Below are 24,207 nucleotides of genomic sequence, written 5' to 3'. Positions count from 1 at the left end.
TCACCGAGATAATTAATAGTGTTGATATAAATGAAAACACCAGACCAAACATGGGTGTTTTCAATGAATACAAATTAGACAGGTAGGTAATTTCTGATGTTTGTGTCATCAGTGTAGAGCAGACGTTTATTTGCTCGGAGACCTTCAGCTACGAGTGGTCAAGCTTTCATGCTTTGACACTTCATTAAACAGGAACTTAGTGTCTCCATAGAGATAGGTAATCCTTCCCAGGGGGCATTTTAGACAGTGTTTGATATACCTGCTGGCCCAGTATAATTGGTCTCAATGCAATGCTCTTGCAGAATTAAACAGATGAAAACATTTCTGCTGTTGCATGGAACCCTCTTAACTAGTGATGTCTAAGATTTTAACTGGTTCAAGACAACTTGTTTCCCGAGAAGTTGCCCAAAGGCCCAAAATAAATCTGCCTCAAAGCGTTTTTGTTAATCTGTGCAACAAATGAGACTATCTTTAGACCACCTGGATGAAAGGATAACCCAAAATAAATAAACCAACACTTTAACAGCAAAAAAACTAAACAACAGAGGAGAGATTTTACTTCCAGGACGGACAGGCATACAATAGATGGCGTAGGCACAGAAAAGACAGAACTAATAATGGCCAAATTACACTAGACTGACAATATTGGGTAAATAGACTGCTTTAAAAATGTGTTTCTTTGACGACATCAAGCAACTTCCAGGTGGAACTTAGACTGGTAGGACTTGAACCACACAAACCCCTTTCTACCACGAAGACCAGGAAAGAGGACTACATGCATAGTACAAACAAGATGCAAAATTCAAGGATACCATTCATACAGAGGGTGAAGAGACAAGAGGCAAGTGTCCTGGAGAAGGCCAATCCAGATCCATGATGTCTGGACTGAGGTCCCAACAGCCCTGAAGCTGGAAAAGTCTACTTCAAAGCTGAGAATCACATTGGACTGGAAGATATAGTATAAGCAAATGTTTCTGTGTAAAGCAAATATTTCACACAAAATACATATGTAATTTAAATTTCCTCCAGTTGTCATTGAGTGTAAGAAAGGGCAGAGAAAATACTTTGGCCTTGTAATTAATTTATGTCCCAAACCAGACTTCACTTGTCACTGGTTTATTCTTTATTTATATATAAATCAACATTAGCTTCCAAAGTGTTCGCTAGTCTTCCTGGGTCCACACAGAAAGCGACAGTAATTAAAACAAACGATAATAAAATCACACTATATCAATAAACAAAACAAAAGGTTTGAAGAGACAACTCCACATGGAAGTAGCCTCTTACTTTTGCATAGTGGATGACTTTTGACTTGGCTTATATCTGGCCTGGTTTCCACAAGTTTGGCATGGGGCCCAATATAGTCCTTTTCCGAAATGATTAATAAGTTCTAAAAAGTTGCCTTCATGCCGTACAGGAAGACTCATGGTGGGAGAGTAAATATCTTCCTCCCTGCTCCAAGCACTTGAACCTCTCCTGTAATGCCTGTTTGTAGTTCAGCTCATATCAACAGTCCCGATCCAGAAACAGGTTTGTCTCATCGAGCCAATGTGGAAACATATGACCCACCTCAAGGACACTTCTGGCTTGCATCCCTGCAACTTTGTGCTGTGTGTGTCCAGCAGGTAGAGAAAGACAAGACAAGACGCTATGTGCATGTAGTATGTGAGAGTGTGAGGTCATTTTAATCAGTGCAAATCCAGGGGTGTTAGTTAGAGACCTACCTAAAGGTCAGTAACAATGTGGCTGCCTAAAAATAGCACCGCACAGAATGCAATAGTGTATTTGTGAATGCAAACTGTCATCTAGGATTTTCTAAATTACACATTTTCTTATAATGAAATAGTTTCCCCATTTTCCCCCCCTAAACAACAAATAAATGCACATAAATATGTGTACTTTACAATATAAAGATTTGTAGGCTTCAAACCTGTGTCCTTTCTGACATTCTCCTGTCTTATTCTATATCACCCACATAGACAAACATGGACCAGCTGTTTGTCCTTCAGTTATGGATTTGGATCCTCATTACATGTGACCCTGTCTTTCTTTACCCCAGGACAAGCTATGGATTTTACAGTGACAACTCTATAACAAATTGCTTTACAGGGAGCAGGTGATGGTGGCGATAACACTTGTCATCCGGCCCTCCCTGTCCTTCTGTCTCGCTTCGAGCCAGCTCCAGCTGTGGTCTTTAAGAGGCTCAGTGTGGGGGCCGGGGCTCCTATTCTAGGCCCATCTCATGGCCTGGGCTAATTTTGGACGGAGAAGAGCGGACGAATGGGAGAAAAGAAAAAGAAAGCAAAAGGATAAGAAAGAGCTTGGACCACTACATGCCACAGCACATGCAGATGAGCGTTCAGACGACAGTGATTATGACATTGTTGTGGGACCAGTGCAGTGACAGCAGTCATCACAGGTACAGACAAGAAAACGGAGGACTTGACGTGCTGCATTTTGCTTTTGTGCAACAGGTCTGAAACGAGAAGATCGTAAATTTGTGGTTCTCATGACAAGTTGTGTGCTCCCTCTCCTTGACCTCAGTTTTGTCATCTCATTCACACTACATTTCACTGCAGCCATGACACCATGTATCTTATTGTATGTCTGCTTATGTGCACCACAGTCATAAAGTACAGCACTTACCAGATCCACCCAGGAGGGACTGCAGCTGTGGCGACTGCAGCAATCCTTTTTAAGTTCCAAGTTCATTTATTTATATATTTATAATATATTGTGCTTTATCACAAGCACGTCTCACACGACTGTACAGAGAAAAGATCCAACAAATCTACATCAGAACAAATTGCAACGACAGAAAATATCATAAACGTCCTCTCCAGGAAAAAAACAAGATTTGCCAACTTTCTGAGGTTGGACACTTAAAAAGAAATCTGCTGCTCTGAATTTTATTCTTAGGGGGAAAAAAGTAAATTAGTACCATTCTTGTCATGTGGAATCCTAGAGGGTGAGAGCCAAGATCCATTTTGCCATGAAATTTAAATAAAAGTTTTTAAAAAGGATTCATTTTCTGTCCACGTCATGCACCCCTAAGCCTGTATCCGAGTTTGAATATTAAGTCAATGTTTAAATATTAATGCGTACAAATACATTTCAGGTCAGCGACGCAGATATGTAAGACATCCAAGTTTTGAATGAGAGGCATAAGTACTACTCAAACAAAGCCAAAAAAGAAGCTTAAAAACCAGAACATGTATACTGTACAAGCTATCATAGACTGAGGTTTTCTCACAACAATTACGTGTGGTTTTAAAATACAGACTATTATGTCTTCTGCTCAGTGTTGTGGTTTGTCTCCCAGCAGAGGACAACATTAGAGTAGAGTACTGTAGAGTGAGCAGCCATGCTGGCAGGGACAGCAGCGAGGACGTGGCCCCTCACAGCTCATCAACCTGAGCCTGTGTTTATGGAGGCTGAGAAAGATGGGGCTTTGCTGGAGGACTAGGCATGCCTGTGCTGGATTTGGGATGCGGCCCTGCTGTCCTACACTGGAATGTTAATTAGGTGAGCTGAGCAGAGAAGAGGTGACCCGTCCCGTTAACCATTCAACCCTTCCCCAACAACCTAGAGGGGGATTTAGTGTGACGGAAAGCCCAGTCAGCGTGTGCTCTGCATATATCTGCTGGTGTGTGTGTGTGTGTGTGTGTGTGTGTGTGTGTGTGTGTGTGTGTGTGTGTGTGTGTGTGACAGTCACTACAGTATACAGTATATATACTGTGACATTATAGAACACAGAAGATATTTGTCAAGTAAACGCGTTTTTCTGTATTTTCTGTATTTTCTGTGTGCTTACACAATTGCAAACTCACTACCACTCAGTTTCTCTCATAAGTTGCATCACTTAAACAACATACCACCACTAGAGCACTGTTTATAGTTGAAGCAACACAGGACGAAAAATAACATTCAGTCCACTTAACGATTTCATAACTTATCGAATGGCAACCAAATGGGAGTAAAAGTTGAGATTCTTCTTTTGAGCATCCATATCTAGTCAAAGACCACATACACACAAATACAGAAATATGAAACATACATACAAAAAATACATCATGCATGTGAGTGTCGCTGAATCTTTTCTTCCAGAGTAGAATAAAGCCAACAATACAGTACTAAGTAAGCTTTTGTTCATATATGCAGTCTGTATTTTTCATAGCATCTCCAATGAACTTTTTTTTCTTCCAATTTTAAATACTGTTGTTACTATTTTTAAAAAGACGTTATGTTGTTTTATGTACAATTACTTATTGCTGCAGTTTCACTGCTATCTTTTATTGTGCTAACAGATAGGTGATACAATCTACTAAATATTAAGAAATAGAAAAGATAAACAGATCCAGTTTATTGTATATTTGAGAGAAAACGGTAGTAGATGTCAGATATCTGAGGAATAATTCATGGATCTGCATTTCCCAGCCTACTGTAAGCTACTTATCAAATACTGACCTCTAGAGGGCATTCTTTGGCTGTACAGTACTAAACACTAGATATCCGTACTACACAATACTACTTTACACTCACCTAAAGGATTATTAGGAACACCATACTAATACTGTGTTTGACCCTATCCTATTAATATGGGCCAACATTTCTAAAGAATGCTTCCAGCACCTTGTTGAATCAATGACACAAAGAATTAAGGCAGTTCTGAAGGCGAAAGGGATCCCCCACACCATTACACCACCACCACCAGCCTGCACAGTGGTAACATGGCATGACGGATCCATGTTCTCTTTCTGTTTACGCCAAATTATGACTCTACCATCTGAATGTCTCAACAGAAATCGAGACTCATTCGACCAGACAACATTTTTCCAGTCTTCAACTGTCCAATTTTGGTGAGCTCGTGCAAATTGTAGCCTCATTTTCCTATTTTTAGTGGAGATGAATGGTACCCGGTGGGGTCTTCTGCTGGTGTAGCCCATCCGCCTCAAGGTTGCGCGTGTTGTAGCTTCACAAATGCTTTGCTGCATACCTCGGTTGTAACGAGTGGTTACTTGAGTCAAAGTTGATCTTCTAACAGCTTGAATCACTCGGCCCATTCTCCTCTGACCTCTAGCATCAACAAGGCATTTTTGCCCCCCCAGGACTGCATCATACTGGATGTTTTTCCTTTTTCAGACCATTCTTTTAAACCCTATAAATGGTTGTGCGTGAAAATCCCAGTAACTGAGCAGATTGTGAAATACTCAAACCAGCCCGTCTGGCACCAACAACCATGCCACGCTCAAAGTTGCTTAGATCACCTTTCTTTCCCATTCTGACATTCAGTTTGGAGTTCAGGAGATTGTCTTGACCAGGACCACACCCCTAAATGCATTGAAGCAGCTGCCATGTGTGATTGGTTGATTAGATAACTGCATTAACGAAAAATTTAACAGCTGTTCCTAATAATCCTTTAGGTGAGTGTAGTTGAATTTTGTGAAATCATAAGAAAATCTGTGTCATCGATATGTAAATCCTCATCTGAAGCTGATCTATTGGAAGAACATTCCTATTCAAATGCATGCATTCATTTGTAAAAGATTCATATCCTTTCTTGGCCAAAAACAAAAAAAAATTGAAGAGACATTCTCATTAGCTGTTGAATGTAGATTTTATTTTTATTAGGCAGGGCAACATTTTATAGTACTTATGGTAATCAAAAACATTGCTTGAAATCTTAGAAGTGGTAAGTCATTTACTTGTATTCCACCAAATTGGGGGCTGGAACGATTAGTCAATTTTATCAGTCGATCCACAGAAAATTAATTAATTAATTAATTAATTAAATTCTGATAATTGATTAATTGTTACAGTCAAAAATGTAGCAAAATGTCAAACCAATTCCCTGGTTCCAGATTCTTAAATGTTTGATGCTTTTATTATGACAACTTCAATCTACAGTTGGTAACTTTTTTTTTTTTAAAAACAATGTCATATTTGTCACCATATCCTGACAGTACTACATGAATCATGTGCCTCCTCCTGACGTATGCTGCTGATTCTTCTAATGGCATAAGGAAAACAACCAATCAGGGCCGAGAAGTCTCTAACACTGTGTCAATCACTGCTCGTGAACTCCTATCAAACTGTTATACTAGGCAGTGCTGATCAAATATGAAGATCTGTTTCTGTGTCTATTTCTCGTCTTAAATTCAGAAACATATCTTAGTGTACGGTTTAGCTGTAAAATAAGCAAGTTTTGTCCGGCCGGTCGCTCTTGTTGGTTGTTTATTTTTTTCCCCAGATAATCTGCCTCATGGGACAATTACTAAAAAAGTTACCTACTGAACCTTTAATATCTTTGGATTTGGTCTAATAAAAGAAGCTAAATGAATACATCACCTCAGGCTGTGAGACATTATAATAGACCTTTTTGACAATTTTCTGACATGTTATAGACCAAATGATAAATCAATTAGTTTAGAAAATAATCAGCAGATTAGTCTAGAAAATAATGAAAATCATAGCCTACACTAAATCTTTCCAAGTTGCAGGCTGTAAGCAGCTCTTTGGGATTCATTTATTATATCTGTCACTTTCCAGCATTTAAAGTACTGTAAAGGATCTGATAAAAAGTAGAGATAACCAACACAACAATTGTGTTATGAAATTAATCAAAGCCATGGTTGACAAAAAAAACTGAGTGTTTTATAATGATTTCTTATAAATGACAAAGACATGACATTCATCGGAATCGCTAATCCATAGAAGAGTACAATGGCACCTGCATATATTCTGAGCTTTAAGATTATCATAACAATGCAACATTAAAGTAATACATGAACAAAGCTCAGTACAAAACTGATTAGATTATCTGTTGTGTAAAACTATTATACATTAAAAACTAAGGAACATTTATAAAATGAACTATACATTTTTTATAAAAACGGCAGCTACATACAAGACATGAAATGAGACATACATTGGTCCAAGGAGTACTTGTTACATTTGGTCTGAAGATTACATTATTTGTTGTAATAACAAGCCACATACTAGGGAAACATGATACCTCTGATAAACTGATTTGTATTCTTTGGAAATATGATACCATAAAAAAAGACTTAATATACCATAACAGTAGGGTGTGCCCAACATACAGTATCGGCACATTTGAAATAGGCTGGGCGATATGATGAGATTATCTTTTAACGCATATTGGTTGGCCACGATAACTATATCTGTTATCCTTATTCCAAACATCACTGTTGATAAATGCTACTGAATAAAATAAACCAGTTGATTGATTTGATTTATTGATCTCTGCATGCCCTTTTGTAAAATAGCGCTTACTGCCTATACTTTGTCCACTTATGAATATTGCAACATACTGTACTGTATGGGTCTCCAGTCAATAGATATTTATATCTACGTGCGTTTTATTTTTTTTTGGGATGATAATTTCTTATATTGTTGTTAAAACTATATCGTCAGTAGGGGAATATTAATATCGCACAACCCTAGTTTGAAACTAAAACTATCAGTTGTAACTCTTCACTAGTACCAGCTCTTTAACCACTATCTAAAATAGTCCCTTAGCACATACCAAAACAAATTTAATAAATACAATTATAACAGTGTTTGAAGGGACCTCTGTTCAAATAAGCAGAGAATATAAATCCTGTCATGTACAAAACAATATCTCAACAATCATGATTATGAGATGTAGATTCAACCATCGTGTCACAAGCAGAGCAGCAGCTAACTCATTCATTGACCAATCAAATGATCAGTTAATTAGAAGAAACCACCATGTCCAGTTCTTTGACTCCCTCCTGGCTGGAGGTGAGGCCACAGCTGGCTGAGAGGGGGCTGTCAGAGAAGTGGCTGGCAGACCTGGGCACTGCTGCCGGGGAGGGAGGGGCCTGAGCCAGACCGGGCTTTTTAGGGGGGATGGGTGGAGGGTTGCCCCTGTCTGCCCTGGGGATAGTGGGTGATCGGATCCCCTGCAGAAGTGCTCCTGCTGCCCTTCCGATGACCGGAGACAAAGGCGCTGCCAGGCTGCGGTAGTCTGTACCGAAGGGTGAATTGTTCGGTGTTGCGAGCTTCGGAGTGGCGCTCTGCTGTACGGTGGTGAAGCGAGACAGGACTTGAGTGACTGTGCTGCGGGCCATCTGCTTCACTGGGTTGGCTTCTAGGGATGAACTGCTGGTCACAGGGGAGACATCCTTTGGTGAGAGGGGGAGAGCAGGCTGTGTGGCCTGGGACGGAGGCTCGGGGTCAATGGTACCCTGGAACCGATGACGAGCAGCGTGGAAGCGCTGGTTGATCCCGGCCTGGTAGGGAGACTGGTAGCTACCAGGGCTCGGGCTGCCTGGTGGCCGTTTGGCAAGGACAGGCGAAGCGCATGGGGAGGAAGGAGGGAGAGTGGAGGGGGTGGCAATGCAGGGGGAGAATGCTGTCTGGCTCTGATGAACTGGAGAATTCTCATTCCCATTCTGTACAATGATGTTATCTGGGAGGGCGGTGTTTGGACCGTTGTGCGCATTGGTCTCCATAGGACAGTGGTGACCGTTGACTTTTGGCTGCACAGGTTGCGGGTTTTGGTCTTCCTCAATGTCCTCCACCGTAATAGTGTCTACTGCTGTCTTTGCTGGAGGAACTTTCGTGGCCCAATCCTTTCCTACTGCCTCTACTGGAGCTGTAACTGCCTCCCTAACATCTCTCATCATATTCACCTCCTCCAGCGTCCTCTTCAGCTCCTCTACCTGATCAGAAAATGGAGAAAGAGATTAATTCCAAGCAAGCTCGTTTTCTTCTCCCACTGAGATTAGATAAAATACCTTGAGGTAGTTACAGTATGCAAAACGTGCAATGTACTGCCACCTGCCTGATGAATGTGTTTACGTGTTCACACCTGTTGTTGTAGCTGACAGCAGTGAGCTTCCTCCTTCTTCAAACGTGAGCGGAGCTGCTCTCGCTCCGTGTCAAACTCGGCCAGCTGCTCCTCCACCCTCGCCTCCATTCTCAGAGCTCGCCTCCTCTCATCCTCCAGCTCGTTTCTCAGTGCCTGACAAGCCTCCTTCTCCTGCGTGAGGGAAAGGTCTGTGTTCATCAAGTGTGCAAAATATAACCAGGCCCAACATTCATCACAACGAAAGAAAATAAATTGCCCAGCTTGGATTAAAAATGTTAATACCTTGTCAAGTTTACGGTTCAGCTCCGTCAGCCGGTGACCCTCCTCCAGAGCCCTGGCACTTGCCCACTTGCACTCTTTGGCCAAAGCGCAGGAGAGCTGTTTGTGCTGAGCCCGTTCTTCTTCTAGCTGGTCAGTAATCCGCCGCTGTTCTTTTTCTAACCGTCGGACCTGGCTCCGCTCAAACTCCAGCTACAAAGACAGAGACGAGACACATATGAAACGAACATGTCAGACGTAGTAAACACTGTTTTGCTTGAGACGGTTGAGGTGTGGATGGTTACAGTGTACTTCGACGCTTTTGACCCCAGTTCTTTTAAAGCTCCACCAATCCAGTCATTGACTGCTCGATGGTGTTTTTTGCCTCCAACAGTGCCTTCCAGGCAGCTAACCCTAACCCTAAACCTAACCATTGCTACGCTGCCTGGGAGGAGACGTTGGGGGCAAAAAACACCAAAGACCTCATTGACTCCTATTTTATTAATACTGTACATTTTGGACAAATATTTACAGTGCAGTCCACGTCACTATTAATTAGTGGGCACCTGTTGTTGTAAGCGCTCCCTCTCTTTCTCCAGGATGTAAGTGACATCATCTCCCTCGGCGGTGTCCTCAGCGTGCCTCCTCTGTTCCTCCTCCAGATCTGCAATGACCTGAAGCAAACACAGCGGGGAGACAGAGAGTCAGGAGAGAAAGGATCTCGCATGAGTTTGGGCTGCTTGATATTACGGCCAATAACAGTTATTTTGAAGCAATATGATTACTACATTGTAAGCAAAATTGCTGATGGCAGTTAAGCTAAACAGCTACATAGTTGAGCTCCTCTAAATGAGTACCATGTTCGGCCCGCCTGCAGAGAAAAGTATAGTCTTCACTCTGTGGTTTTACAAAGCCTAAAAGATGACTGAGTGCTCTGTGTTTGTACAGCTCCAAAAGATGCAATGGGAATCATTGTTTGCAACAGTAATTTAAATGTATACCAAAAACAATATATGGCTGTCAGTAAGCACAGCAAAGTTTTAAAATCTGCCTCTAGTTACTGATGAGTTTTATGTAAAACTAATTTGATATTAACATGAAATTAACAGGACTTTTGTGATCACACTGATTAGGCATATTGTCCTTGCATTTATGTTTAACTCACCGTCTATAAATATTAGTATGTTCACACTCTAACCTCAAGCTCACATGAAACAAAAGAAAAACTGGGAACATGACATCAGAGTGCAGGTATTTTGTTTTCTTTGTTCGTGTCTGTTACCCTGCACCTATGAAGTACTTTTGGATGTGTGAGTGGCTCTTGCTGAAAACAATGCTGTTTTTAATGAAAAGTTCCTGGAAAAAAACAAACATTTTGGAAACAAAAAGGTTTTAATGAAGAGGGATGATTTAATCACATTAGTTTTGTGTAACAAGCTTTTGTTTCCAGCCGTTTTTATATCTTGTATACTTTTAGAAAAGAAATCCTCAATGCACTTTGCTGGTTGCATTCTCCATTCATGTTTTGCAATATTTCCCACCACTGAGGCCAGCTTTTTAATTTTTATGTTGCCCAATTGATTATTATTATTTTTTTTTAATCTGCATAAGTCCACCAGCTAATTTCTGCCTCCCCTGAATTAAGAACCACACATCCACACCCACCCTTCTGTGCCTGCTTTCCGCTGCAGCCAGCTGGGCCAACATCTTCTCCTGCATCCTCCTGCAGTGGCTCACCACCAGTTTGAGAACCACCAGAGGGTTGGAGGTGGGGGAGGAACAGCCCGGGTCCTTGTTCTGGTCCCCGACAACCTCACTGTCCCTCTGCAAGGCCAGGAAGGGGTCGCTGAGGTTGTACCTGCCATAGCGCTCCTGGATAAACAGCTCTTTACGCTGGGCCTGAAGAGAGGACAGGAATGAGATGGAGCACTGAGAGGAACATTGATTGGTTATCTAATTACAGTAGATTTACTGTCTAAAGGTTATGTGGTAGTAATTGTTACTCAGTGGAATTTCTTAGCTTATGTGTGCTCTTGCATGGATATCCTTGTTTACAGAAGGATAATAACTTGGTCCTAGTATGTAAATCCTCTCTTGGATCACTTTTCTGGCTCCTCAGACTTGTCTGAGTCTCAGCTGGTACTAGCTGCTGACTCCTTTTTTCGAAGAGACATTTTTGTCAATGTCGGTCGCTCAGTTGGTCCAAATCTTTGGTCCAAACTGAAATAAAGATCTCAACAATTATTAGATGTTATGCCAAAAAGAAAATTGGTACAGATATTTGTGTTCCCCAGAGGATTCATCCTAATAACTTTAGTGATCCCCTGACTTTTCACCACCAGCAGGTCAAAGTTTTCACTCATCCAGTGAAATTATCTCAAATATTTGCCCATTCAGGATGAATTATAATACCTTTGGTTACCTTTTTAACTTTTGAGCTAGCGCCATTGTCAGGGCACATTTTTAATTTGTCTAATACTTTGGTTTATGAACAAATACCTGCAAAACTAATGACAGTCCTGTCAGCCTCAATTGTACTTTGTGTTTAGTGCCAATCAAGGTACTATATAATGGATTGGTTTATTTTAGCACATCCACACCACTAAACTCTGAAATTATTATGATATAATTGGATGGTTCTAATCCCTTCTAATCCCTAACAATTATGATTAACGTTAACACATGCTGCTGTCATTTCTCTCACATTTGAACAGGAAATTGAATACTGCATTTCACACACCATGATCAGCATGGTTAACAGCTCTTAATACTAGAGTGGTGAACGATCTGTAGATAAAGGAAGGGGAAGAGAGGGAGAGGAAATGCATACAAATGCAAGAGAAAGAGTGCTAGCAGGAGGAAGAAGCAACAGATGGTGTGTGTCTGTCTATCTTTAGCATGACAGCTGCTCTGGACTGGACATTGGCCAAGGCAGACCTGTTCTCTGTTTAACTCATGACAAAGGAGGGATAACAGCAGCGAGACAATTCAGGTTCAGCAGATGCCTTGGGCCTGCCATGAAAAGGGGCTGAAGTGAGGGAGAGAGAGAGGATGAGGGCTAACAGCGGAACTGGCAATGTGTCTTTGTGAGGTTCCAACAAAAGAGGATCAAAAGATTAGAGAGAACAGTATCTTCTCTAGCAGGGTGAGGAGAGAGCTCCTGATGACTGATACCAAGATTACTTGAGAGGTTTAAAGTGAAGTCAAGAGTGTGGATGGGCCTGCAGAGCAATATTCAGCTGAGTCACTGTTCTTACAGAGCATTTAACTGTTGACTCTGGGTTGTTACAGCTGAGCATACAGGTAAACTACTGTATGATCCCTCCCAAATACACTGTTGTACATAATTAATCTCTATCGTCTACATAACTGCACAGAATACTGTACTCAACCTGCACTTTGGTATTTAATGCCTCTTTTGCACTTCTGGTTGGATGTCAACTGCATTTCATTGGCTCTGTACCTGTACTCTGCTAAATGACAATAAAGTTTAATCTAAAGAAAACAGCACTTTATTGGCATAGAACTATGACTACTTTACCTACAGATGCATCGATCCAACTTTTTCTTATCTAGTTCACTCATCCAACCAATACCTCAGTTCACAGTATAAGTCAATGCCAAGTACTGATTCAATGCCAGTACTTTGTTTTTCCCAAATTTAAAATCTTTATACCTTAATGTGTGGACTTTATTGAAAACATTTTTATGTAAGATAACATGAAGGGCTGCTGTGGCATTAAAAACTGAGTCGGCAACCCACAGTGACTGAATCCATGTAAGTTATACAGGAAACACTGAATTTTGGTACAGCCATTGACAACTGAAACTGGATTTAATGTGGATCAGTCACCATGGCTGATACCTGGTCTGCTTGCTTAATAAGGTGTGCATCCCTAATATTATCAAGAGAAATAATTTACAAATAATTTCCCAGGACTGCATATAATTGATTGGAAAGCCAAACATTTGCTGTGGTAATCGAGACATTCTGACATGACTGACATTTAACGTTCTAAGACAGATTAATGTTAAGCATCTGGAGTTAAGCCATGAAAGATACAGGGAGTGACGATTGATGGCTGCAGACAGAGAAGTTCAAGCAATATTCACCAACAGATCACAGGCTTTGGGATTGTCATCTTCAACAATATTGGCTCATCTGGCACAAAGAGGGGAGGGCAAGGCTGCTGTTATTTGATCCAGTCCGCTGAGGACTGTGAACACGGATCAAACAGCATGAAGGGGTGAAACAGGAAAACATGGGATGCCCAGGAGAATTTAAATATGGGAACTATCTACAGCCTAGTGACCCTACAGCACATCTACAAGTGTTGTGTGTGTGGTGTAAAATATGTTATGAGTGTGGCATATAGCCTTTTTCCTCACTATGTTTATATAATACAGGTTTCACATCTAATTGACTTTAAGAAAATACCATGACCTTTGTCTGCCAAGATCTTTTTTGAAAGCATACTTGTGATTTATAAAAACGCTTAAGCTTAAAAATGGAATACATTGAGCAAGATTTTAGATTTTATACTGTAGATATCTAGTTTTGAAGAGAAATCTTCAAAGAGAATTCTGTCTGCAGACTAAGCAGACAGCTCATCCCTGTTCCCGTCAATGACTGTCTGCTCTTATGTGTCATTTTACAGTTGAAGATTAAATACGCTTAGATCAGGTTTCCATTCTTGACACCTACCGAACGTTGCTGAAGGGTATATACTCTAGTCTAACTTTCATTGCTGCAGTTGCATGCAATACTAACAGAAAAAAACATAATTTGGAAGCAATTGCTCAGACCAGAAGGGAAACATTTTGAAACGCACAAAGAAAACTGATTTAATGTAGATTTGTGTGAGAGTTCATTGTTTTCCTTTGTTATTTTAAATTTATTCAGTCCGTGCACATTGGATAATTGGCCTTTAAATGCTCATTTTTATTCTAATTCACAGGGACCCTATTAAACAAAAGTTCACTCATAAACACAGACTCTGTGTCTCTCTCAGCTCTCTTCCCTGCCCTTCAATGCACAGACAGACTTCCACAACACAAAGGGAGGCTGTTTTCCTCTGCATCAATCCTCCACTGCTGCAGAGAGGGTGGAGGAAGTGAAAAGAGGGATTACAGGAAACACATTTCCAACATTACTATATTAGCCTAATACCTAACACCCAAATCTCCCAGAGTTTAGTCATTGCATACTATACATTAACAATGCCCACAAACATTCAGTGCATGGCTGCTGTGCATCACAGTCTACCTCCATTATTCATACTTTTGTCTGTTGGCTACAGTTCTTGGCAACTTGTGTTCTTTTGCTTGGAAAGACTTTGTGCCATGGCTGCACTGGTTCCAATCCATTTTATCTTCTGCTGACACATGCCTGGACTCTTCCAGTTGCACAACGTTGGCAATAAGATCTGTATAATACTGAGGGAAGGTGATTAGATTTCTATATATTTCAGAGCTGCTTAGGCAGATTGCTAAATACCCTGAAATGCTCATGCCCGATGCACTAAATGAAAAGGAAATGGATGTCTGAAAAATACTATCCATCATAAGCACATGATTGTGGATGCTACAGTAACTGATGATGATTCAATCAGCTGATGCATCTCAAAGCTATAAACAAGGCTATTTCAGTACTGCCCCATTACCAAAGACCACACACGGTAAACTTTTTTTTAAAGTGTGTCCATTTGGAAGCTCTAGTCAACCACACCATGTGAACTCGACAGTTAATTAAAAGGGTCATTTCCATATTTGAGTCTTCTTTGAACTTTAAAGTAAAGACTCATATTCCTTTCCCAAAGCAAAGGGACTACTGGATCTCTGCAGAGCTTTGTGTGCCAAATACGAGCATTGCCAGAGACTAACTTCCTTTTGAAAGCCACAGTGTGAGCAGCTGCAGAAGTGAGTCACAAAGGGAAAAATGCAGCGGATAGTTAGAATGCCATTGATAGTTCTGCATAATTAAATATAGAGTACCATAGAAAAGCTGCATCATTAACCTCACATCCTGTACTTACATTACATCCTGTAAAGCAAAAATGAGCAAAGGCATGAAAACCAAAGAATTGAGCAGTGGTGTTATTACCATGGTGATTTGTGGTTGAGCTAAACATTTCTCACATGACACTCTGTGTAGCGATGACACTTCAGTTAAGACCGATATGAGCAACACGACTGGACCTACTTCTCTACTTACTGTAGAGTAGGTCCATGTGCAATCTTATTGTTGGAACATGACTCAGTCTACAGCCACCCTAGCAGCTCTGTGAATCCGTACTTAGACACGGCAGTGTCTAAGTACGGATTTTAATTTAGGGATCGACTGATACTGGTTTTGGAAGGCCGATACCGATTATTAGTAGTTATTGAAACCGTTAACCAATATTTGGAACCGATATGCATTTACACTAAAAATAAAAATAAATTAAGTTATAAACTCCAACACAAAACGTTGTTTAAATGATTTAAGCAATTATATAATGAATTAGAAACTTTCAACATGATACACACTAGAAAATAGTCAGATAGTGTTATGGGCGGGATATTAAGTCAGACTCAGTGGTGAGTGAAACCGAATCAGAGGGACAGACCCAGAGCTGTAGCGGAGCCAAAGAAGCGCACTTTTTAAATTATTAACTTTATCGTTATCAGACAAATAAAACACCAATACAAATAATCTGCAAACTGCCAAAAAAGGGGGAGATAATCGATAATCTGTCTATCCCTAGTCTAATGCGCACCAGGCTGATTGGAATGTATTTGTTTTGCAGGTATTTTGGTTATAAACTATTGGACAAATTAAATATATGACCTGATGATGGCGCTAGATGAAAAGTAAAGGGATCACCAAAAAGATATTACAGTTCCTCCTAAAGGGAACATAAATGTTTCATTCAAATTGCATGGCAATCCATTCATTCACTCACTTAAAACCACAAATGTCAAACTCATGGTGGCGCTAGAGGTAAAGTCAGGGGATCACCAAAGTCAATAGGATTCATCCTCTGGGGACTGTTTGTACAAACTGTTGGGCCAATCCATCCAGTGGCTGCTGAGATACTGGATACTGGATAAGTGAAACCTTTGCCCTGCTGGTGGTGCTACTATAGATGAAAAGTCACATGATCAAGCAGAATTAATCCTCTGGGAACCATGAATGTCTGTATAACGGTTCATGGCAATCCATCCCATAGTTGTTGAGATAACTCAGTCTGGACCAAAGTGGTGGACCGACAGACAAACGCTGCCATCGATAGAGCCATGCTGCTAGGTGGCTAAAAACAAAAGAAATATGGGGTGATGTTTCACTGATAACAATCTGCTTTCATGTGAGGGTGGGACCCGAGATTCCACATCACCAATTCCTGAACAGTAGAACAGCAGAACGGTATGAAGTTGTGTTTTACCGTTGGAAAAACATGAATGCTTTGCTGCAGAGAAGAGATCATTTTTCACGTACTGCCTGCAATTAATTTCCTACAGGTCAGTGATTATACCCCTAATCAAAGCTCCGTAACAGTTAACACTGAAGCATTGATCCAATCCCTGACCTGAATGGGTTAACAGTTTGTGCCAGTGGAGCTATGAAAGAAGCACAGCCATATTCCTCTCAAGCTCCAGTTAAGGCCAATGTTTATTTGTTCACTCCTACTCTCGGTCACATTGAGTCATCAGACACCCAGCGTGCTGCAACTCTTCTTGCCTTAGATGGCCAGATCCCAGGAGAGATGTAGGAATGTGGTCTAGACACAACACATGAACATTCAGCATTAGGTTCTCTTAGATTGCTGCTCTCTACTGGCTGCCTCTCCAGTTTGTTCTTTCAATGGTGCATTTTACACCAGGAAAATGAATTGCAATATGAATGGTGAAAATAAAGTCTGCAGTGTTGTATAAATGTCTCAGAAAGGTAGGGGCATCTGTTGCAAAAAGGCTCCATCATTAAGTTGCTTATTCACTGCTAATCTTTGGTTTGTGGTTATTTAAAAGTGTCACGGTGACATAGTGTTACTGAAGTAAGTTTGCAGCTGTTTTAAAACGTCCTTAAGGCCTTCCAAATAGTATGAAAGCTTGAGTATGTGGACCTGCGGGACACAGCACAGCAAAACACATAGTGTGGGAAAATAGCCTGCCAATCCTTTACTGTAATTGAAATGCAGCATTAATCCTGCCAAAGTAAGACATCCTGAGGTTGGAACTCTGGTCGATTTCAACACGTAGCTCTGTTGTTTGTAAATTCGGAGTGCTGTCCGTAGCGAGAAAAACAAAAACAATCGGTGTTGCCTACACCGTGTTATCCTCCTGCTATAGTTTGCACCCAGGAGGCTGAAACAGGGCAAGTTTTAAACATGCTTTTAGCCTCTTAACATGTCATTAAAAGTGCCTACACATGTGAAGTGATTCCTTCCGAGTGAACACAGTGAATCTGACTGCAGTAGATGTGAAAGAAAATGCATGAAAGTCGTGCTAATTCATACCTCTGTTTAGTTCCGGTGTTGAGACGGCAGTAAGACGAGTGCTTCAGGACCGTCTACAAACTACAACACCGAAAAGAGATACAAAAATATTTTCAAAAATAGGCATATGCTTATTTTTTTAAAGTGAGTGCTGTAGTACAACTGGCAGGATACAATTTATAGTTGAGGTAAGTTTGGAGACACTACCTTATTTATTTAATAAATTAATACATATTTTTGTTGTATCTCTTTTCGGTGTTGTAGTTTGTAGACAGCCCCTTACCGCCGTCTCAACACCGGAAGTAAACAGAGGTATGAATAGAATATATATATATATATATATATATAAAAACGATATATTTTGCCAAATACCTCTATCGATATTGTGACAGTATTATAAGGTTGACTATTGGTGCTTTCACCAAGTATTTACAGAAATGAGTTTTGATAAATAATCATCAGTAATGTGGATATAATGACTAAGTGGGTAAAGGCAAATAATACAACAGTCTGGTATGTTCAGAAAATTGCATCACTTCACTGTAATACAGCGTTTAAAACCAGGAAAAAATGGCACTTAGCCTATGCCATATTACGATATTACCATATCCAAAATCTAAGACAATTTCTAGTCTCATATCACAATATCAATGTAATATCCATATATTACCCAGCCCTACGTCTACTCATTTAAACTTAGGAAAAGGATGACTTCTGAGACAATGCCTCGGAATACTCCATTCTCCAGGGGCTCAGACAAGAGTTTGCTGCAAGCAAATTGGATAGATCCAGAGGAATGTTAGCTTTACAGACACATGGCTGTGTCGTCTTTATGCAGAGACCTTTTTTTCTCCACAGGAATAGAGTGCCATTAACAGGGTTACTTAGATTTCTTCATCATGCGTTTCTCTGCTGTCCACCATTTTTGTGTATCACATACAGCATGACAACATTTGCTTATGTGTGCCATGAGTGATCAATGCATGAAGCTCTCCATGCAAACTAAAAAAATAAAAAGAACATGCAATGTTGTTGCAACATGTTACTGCAGTGGTTTCTTCTGACACTTTGATACTTTTTTTCCTGTTGTGAAAAACAGCCACTTGTCAAATCTAGAGGGGGTGAGGGTTTGACATTTAAAAAGACATATTTTGTGCGAAGAATCACTTAAATGTTATAGTTATGTTAGCAGCTCCATTGATAGGTACCTTTAGGGTATCAATGACCAGGTCCCGGGCCTCCAGCTCTCCTTCCAGGATGCTGAAAAGCATCAGCAACTCTGGCTTGGTCAAATTCTCCATATTCAGCTTGGACTGTGAGGGCAAAAGATAAAAGAAAAGAACTTGGTTGACTAATTGAATTTAGATTTTCTTTTCTTTTTTATTGATGCAAATGAAGATCTTCTTAACCTGTACTTAATTAATTCTATTAGATTATTATTCAACTCCAAAGGAGAAAACACTGAGAAACTATATACTAAACTAGGAAAGCAAAGTTTTCCCACAATAATTTCTCAAGTTATTTCATTCCATCTTGAAACAAAGCCCTGTGTTTCTCCAAATCAGACATCTGATCTATCTGATATAGCCCACTGATTTATGAGCTTTATGGGGATATGTGGTTATTATCTTGGGAGGAGGTAATTTTGCAGCACAGAACCAGTGTACAAAATAGTAGTAGTAACACTTTTCTCCTGTATGAAAATAAACCAAGAAAACCTTATTTTGGGTGCAGTGCACTACTTAACAAACCCATTTAACCAGTCAGGGTGTGCGTTATAGCTCAAGAAGAATGTGAGGATAGTACATCTTAAACAACGGGAGCAAGATTTTCCTCCAAAGTTGCTCATTTAATTTTTCTAGTAAGTTTTGGATATTTCAGCACAATGCGGTGGCACAAACATAGCAACGATACAAGCTGACGTGTATCAGGTACAGATGGATCGCATATTAAACAAAAGACAGTCAGCTTCCAAACTCTTCCATCATCTTTCTTAAATAGTGTGCAAATAACCTTTTAAGTTCAGCGTGAAAAATAATACATCTTTTGTTTTGTTTTTCCCACTGCATGTTAAGTCATAATGGATCCAATGACAGTAGGAAGGTATTTTGTGTTGGAAATGTGATGTGGTCTCTTTGTAGTGTCTCTGCACTCTAATCTCACAGCTGTGTGGTTCTGCTGACAAGCCCTGCGGTGTCCATACCTCAAACATCCAACCACACTCTGGCCAAGAAAACGTATGCAGGCCCCTCTTTGAAATATGATCAAAGCTGTTGATGGTATTACACTAAGCAGCATCCTTTTCAGATCATCATGTGGGACGTGTAGGACAGATGTACGCTGCACTGGCAGACTCTAGCATGAATCCCAAAAATATTCCTTCTGAAATGCAGCTGAAGCATCTGAAAAATCTCACTAACTGCTGTTTGCTAGACAGCACAGTGATCTAGCATTTATTCAACAGGCCCGGGCTCTGTTCTGAGCACGCTGTAGTCACCACAACTTTCCACATTATGAAGTCACCCAGAGGGGGTGGGCTGATCTCTTGCTGGTTGCATAGTGAGAGACAGGAGCCACCGGCCTATATCAGAGATGGTAGCTACAATGTTTCCTAGGCATCTTCAATAACATCAGAGATAGAGAAACCTGAATAGCAATGAGCGTATTTCCAGCACTTAAATATATTGTCACACTTATGTAGAGCAGTATGTAGAAGTGAGAAGAGGAATGAGCCACGACCATGGTGAACTGCACCTACAGCCTAATCCCTACAGCAGCGTCCTCTCACAAAGAGTGTTTAGTTCTGCTCTCACCAGCACTCATGGTCTGTGGCTTAACCACAGGGGTAAAATGCTAATTAAACTACAGCATACGCACCTCCCTCGGTTTTGCTTTTATAGGCTTGCTCGCTAATTTCACAGGCGGCTGTAATCACTAAGTGAAGAGTGTGTGCTGTGTTATGAGAAATGTCTGGCCCAGCGGGAGCCTACATGTGTCATCACGTTTGTTTAGATCCTCATCATTTTTTATATTATTTCACCTAACCCCCCCCCCCCCCCTGAATTAGAGTTGGTAATCATATGGGTACACAAACACTAAGCTATAGCATGGGAAATATAAATATTCCCACATGGTAGCTCCACTTCCGATGACGAAAGCCCTGTGTCCATAATCCTTTTTATCCGTGTTTGTTTTAAGCCTGGTCAGTCATGTGCCTCGTCTGCAACACTGTAAACTCATTAAAAACACATAGCAGCTCCTACTGCAATAACATCGCTCCATTACAAAGAGGCCCTCGGTTTGTGAGTAGCTGCTTAAGACTCCTATAAGTGGAAAATAAACCACCTTTATATCAAATCCTATCAAAGTCTATTAAAATCCCCTTTTCTTAGTCTGAGGGCAGTTTCGAAGTCAACTGCTCAAGTTAAATCAAAAGTTATACTAACAATGTGGACAATATTTCAGTTTACAATCCAACAGAAGATTCTTATATAGCCTACACATAAGGTGTAACACATTGCCTTGTCTCTGAACCTACAGTATGAGAGACTTTTTAGTCACATCATCTTTCAGCTGGTTGAACTGGCAAGGGAGGGGGGAATACAATGTGTGCATGAATACATGTCAGACTGTGAAACATATTTGGCGCACAAAATGATGGCCAAGTGAGGGGAAGTATAGCCTACAGCCTGAGAAGTCTGCTTAATTTCCGTGTTCTGGTAATCAGGATGTCTGACCAGATGCATGTCTGGATACTGAATTGGATTTGGTAGCCAACCTAATTTTTGTGTCGGCCACTTACTTACTCAATTAGCTTGCTGCCTATAGCCTACTGCTTTTATTGCTGCCTAGTCTTTAAAACGTATTAAAACATGAATCAATTAAACTAGAGTGTTGACACTGCTGAGTAAATAACAACTGGAGTCACTGTAAATGAATTCAATCAGCACTCTCATGAAGATCAAACAGTCACCATCAGCAGTCTGACAGTCACTGTCGCCTCTCTTCTTCGCTGAAAAGATGTTTTAAGGATACATCTTTAATGCATTTGTACACTAACAAAACACATCTTCGGGACTTTTAATCTTGAGAAGATACAGTCCAAACGGTTCGGCCTCTAGCCTTGACTACTTTTGCTACATCTTTTTTTCTTTTCTTTTGAACCAAAAGTGGCTAAACACGGTCAGACGCTGCAGATTATCGTCTCCAGCTTCACACCGTCGACACAAAAACCGTTTTCTGCGGGTCTTCTTACCTTCATAAGGCCCTCTGATGTCTTTGAAAACTCCAGCATGAAGTTTTCTCCTGTCAGGAGATTTGTTTCACTTGATTTGCGTCCTCTGATCCCGACGCAGCGAAACAGTTAGCGGCCAGGCAGTGTTTAACTGACGGCCGAGCCAGCCAATAGACAAGGCAGAGCACTAGGCACTGACCAATGAAAGACGAGCTTCTGGGCAAAGGGGGCCAAAATAGTGACGTCCCACCTCTTGGATTTTGGTTGGACTTCTTTGTTTAGTATTTCTTGGGTGCCTGACTCTTCTTAAGGAATTGCACGTAAAGACTTTTAGCACTCTATTACCTATCAGCAGGTATTTTACTGGACGAAATTATAAAACAAAACTAATTATGTGTTTGTGGTTTCTTAATAGTGACTTTATAGTGATGTGGCTATTTCACTTGTATACTCTCTTGTTGTCATCTCGTACTTTGATTTTCCTATAGCCTATATTTCTATAATACTTTGATACATTAATATGGTTTAGTTATACTGTACTGTATAGTATCGTAGTAGCCTATCGGTGGAAGATATAGGCTAGACATCTTTCTTTCACATCTTCTTAAAAGTAATACCACAATGGGAAATATATAATTGTAAATGCTTTTACTTAAGTATTGGTAGTAAAATACCAATAATAACAGTATAATTTAACATTATTTAATTAATTACTCTCTTGGAATATTATTGATGCATTATGTGTAAACAGCATTCTATGTTGTTTACTGGTCACTTTTAACCATCTTATATACTTTTGGGTAGTTAAATCTATAACAACAGCAACACATTTCAGAATTTGATCATGCTTTGGGTGTCTTAATCTGAAAAGTTAGTTAGTTAGTTAGGTGGATTGACATTTTTTTTTAATTTGTCTCTGAAATGTAGTATAAAGTATCTGAAATACTCAAGTAAAGTATCTAAAAATGGTACTTTACTACTGTATAGCACTTGAGTACAGTAAAGGTACTTACTTACCACCACTGTTATGAACATTTGATGTAATTCTGTTTTAAGACATGCACACAACATACCTGTACAAACATTTGCAAACTAACAAACAAAAACAAATTCAATCAAATACGGGACATGACCATGCACAAACGATTAAATAAAAATTAAAATAAAACAAACTATACATAGCATGCAACTGTATGCAGAAAAGTGAGCCATTATACAGCAATACAACAAAACTCCATAGGTCATTCTATCTCACAGAGACAAATAAATAAGTATTCAATGTTATAAATGTCACCATACAAACCATCTGTTGACCATTTATATGAATTATTCCAACATTATTAATTATTCCAGCAAAAGCATCCCTTGCATTGATCCCTGGATTTGTGGGATTACAGTAATATTGACTGCCATCTGGTGGCATAGTCACTGTATGAGCCAAAGTAGCCTAGTCTGCAGAGCTACGGGAATGCTGTGCTGTTGGAGAAATGTCACAGGGTTTTTTCAGTTCACCTGGGAAATCAAAAGTTTACAGACTGTAGATGGAGCTAATATAACAGCCAGCTTTAAACTAAAAGCACTGGCAGCTCTCAGAACAGTTTTAGGTATTACGGTAACACAGAAACAGACTTTCCACACCTCCTTTTTAGCAGCACTCAGGAACAACACAAAGTTGACTGAAAATGAAAGGCTGTTAAGGCCTGTAATACATAATAGCTGCCAGTAGAGTGCAATGCTCACACAACGCAATTCAAAGTTACAGTAAGCAAAGTGGTTTTGTCGCCCAATATACGTGCAGAGAATAGTACAGAAAATGCAGGCTTTTCTCCATGGTTGAGCATAATGGACAGTCCAGCACTTTTACTGTTGCCGGTTTCATGTAATGTTGACAATAAAGATTATTCTACTGATGCAACTCTCAAGTCATGGTAGATATATTCATCAGCCAAATACCAGAAACAGTGATTTAAAATGCAACACTGCAATCTTGCTGTTGGAAGAGAGCAAAGAAATGAGTGCATTTTGGTGTGTAGGACAGCAATTTTGTTTGAAGTTACAAGACATAGCACCTTGTGTCAGCATTAAATTGGCACAGTTTGCACAACAGAGAGCCTCCTACCTATGGCTATGCAGCATCTTTGTGCTTATTTGATAACCGTGTCCCTTTTTTCTGCTATCTTGAGGGTATGCAAAGAGCAAAGTCAGAGTCAAATTGTCGCTTCTGATAGGCTGCTGGTGCAGGGAGCCTCTTCAGCCCTAATAGAAAGTCTCTATTTCAGGATCTTCAATTAAGCTGCTCTGTTCAGCATGCTGACTGGCTGCTGTGGAGATCTCTGTCCTCAGAGTCTTTGTCCTGTGTCCTCATCTTCTTTTTCAAACAA

At 40.2% G+C, this 24,207-nt stretch overlaps 1 protein-coding gene across 2 annotated transcripts; it reads right to left on the bottom strand.

The window, feature by feature from the left end:
• Positions 1-6,513: 6,513 nt before the first annotated feature.
• On the bottom strand, positions 6,514-21,980 carry cttnbp2nla (CTTNBP2 N-terminal like a). Of its 2 annotated transcripts, XM_031301782.2 has the most exons (7): positions 21,848-21,980; positions 18,801-18,905; positions 10,784-11,017; positions 9,685-9,792; positions 9,143-9,331; positions 8,861-9,031; positions 6,514-8,711 (listed from the first exon to the last, which is right to left on the bottom strand). In XM_031301782.2, the coding sequence occupies exons 1-7, from the start codon at positions 21,884-21,886 to the stop codon at positions 7,737-7,739; spliced, it is 1,821 nt and encodes a 606-aa protein (XP_031157642.1). In that variant the 5' UTR covers positions 21,887-21,980; the 3' UTR covers positions 6,514-7,736. The 2 variants fall into 2 exon arrangements, with proteins under 2 accessions (XP_031157642.1, XP_031157643.1); XM_031301783.2 differs by lacking the exon at positions 18,801-18,905 and having other exon boundaries at positions 21,848-21,977.
• Between the last annotated feature and the right edge of the window lie 2,227 nt (positions 21,981-24,207).

Source organism: Sander lucioperca, chromosome 6 (assembly GCF_008315115.2).
Source record: "Sander lucioperca isolate FBNREF2018 chromosome 6, SLUC_FBN_1.2, whole genome shotgun sequence".
Taxonomy (NCBI): Eukaryota; Metazoa; Chordata; class Actinopteri; order Perciformes; family Percidae; genus Sander; species Sander lucioperca.
The sequence above is the reverse complement of the archived record's forward strand: the minus strand, read 5'-3'. Positions and strand labels throughout refer to the sequence as shown.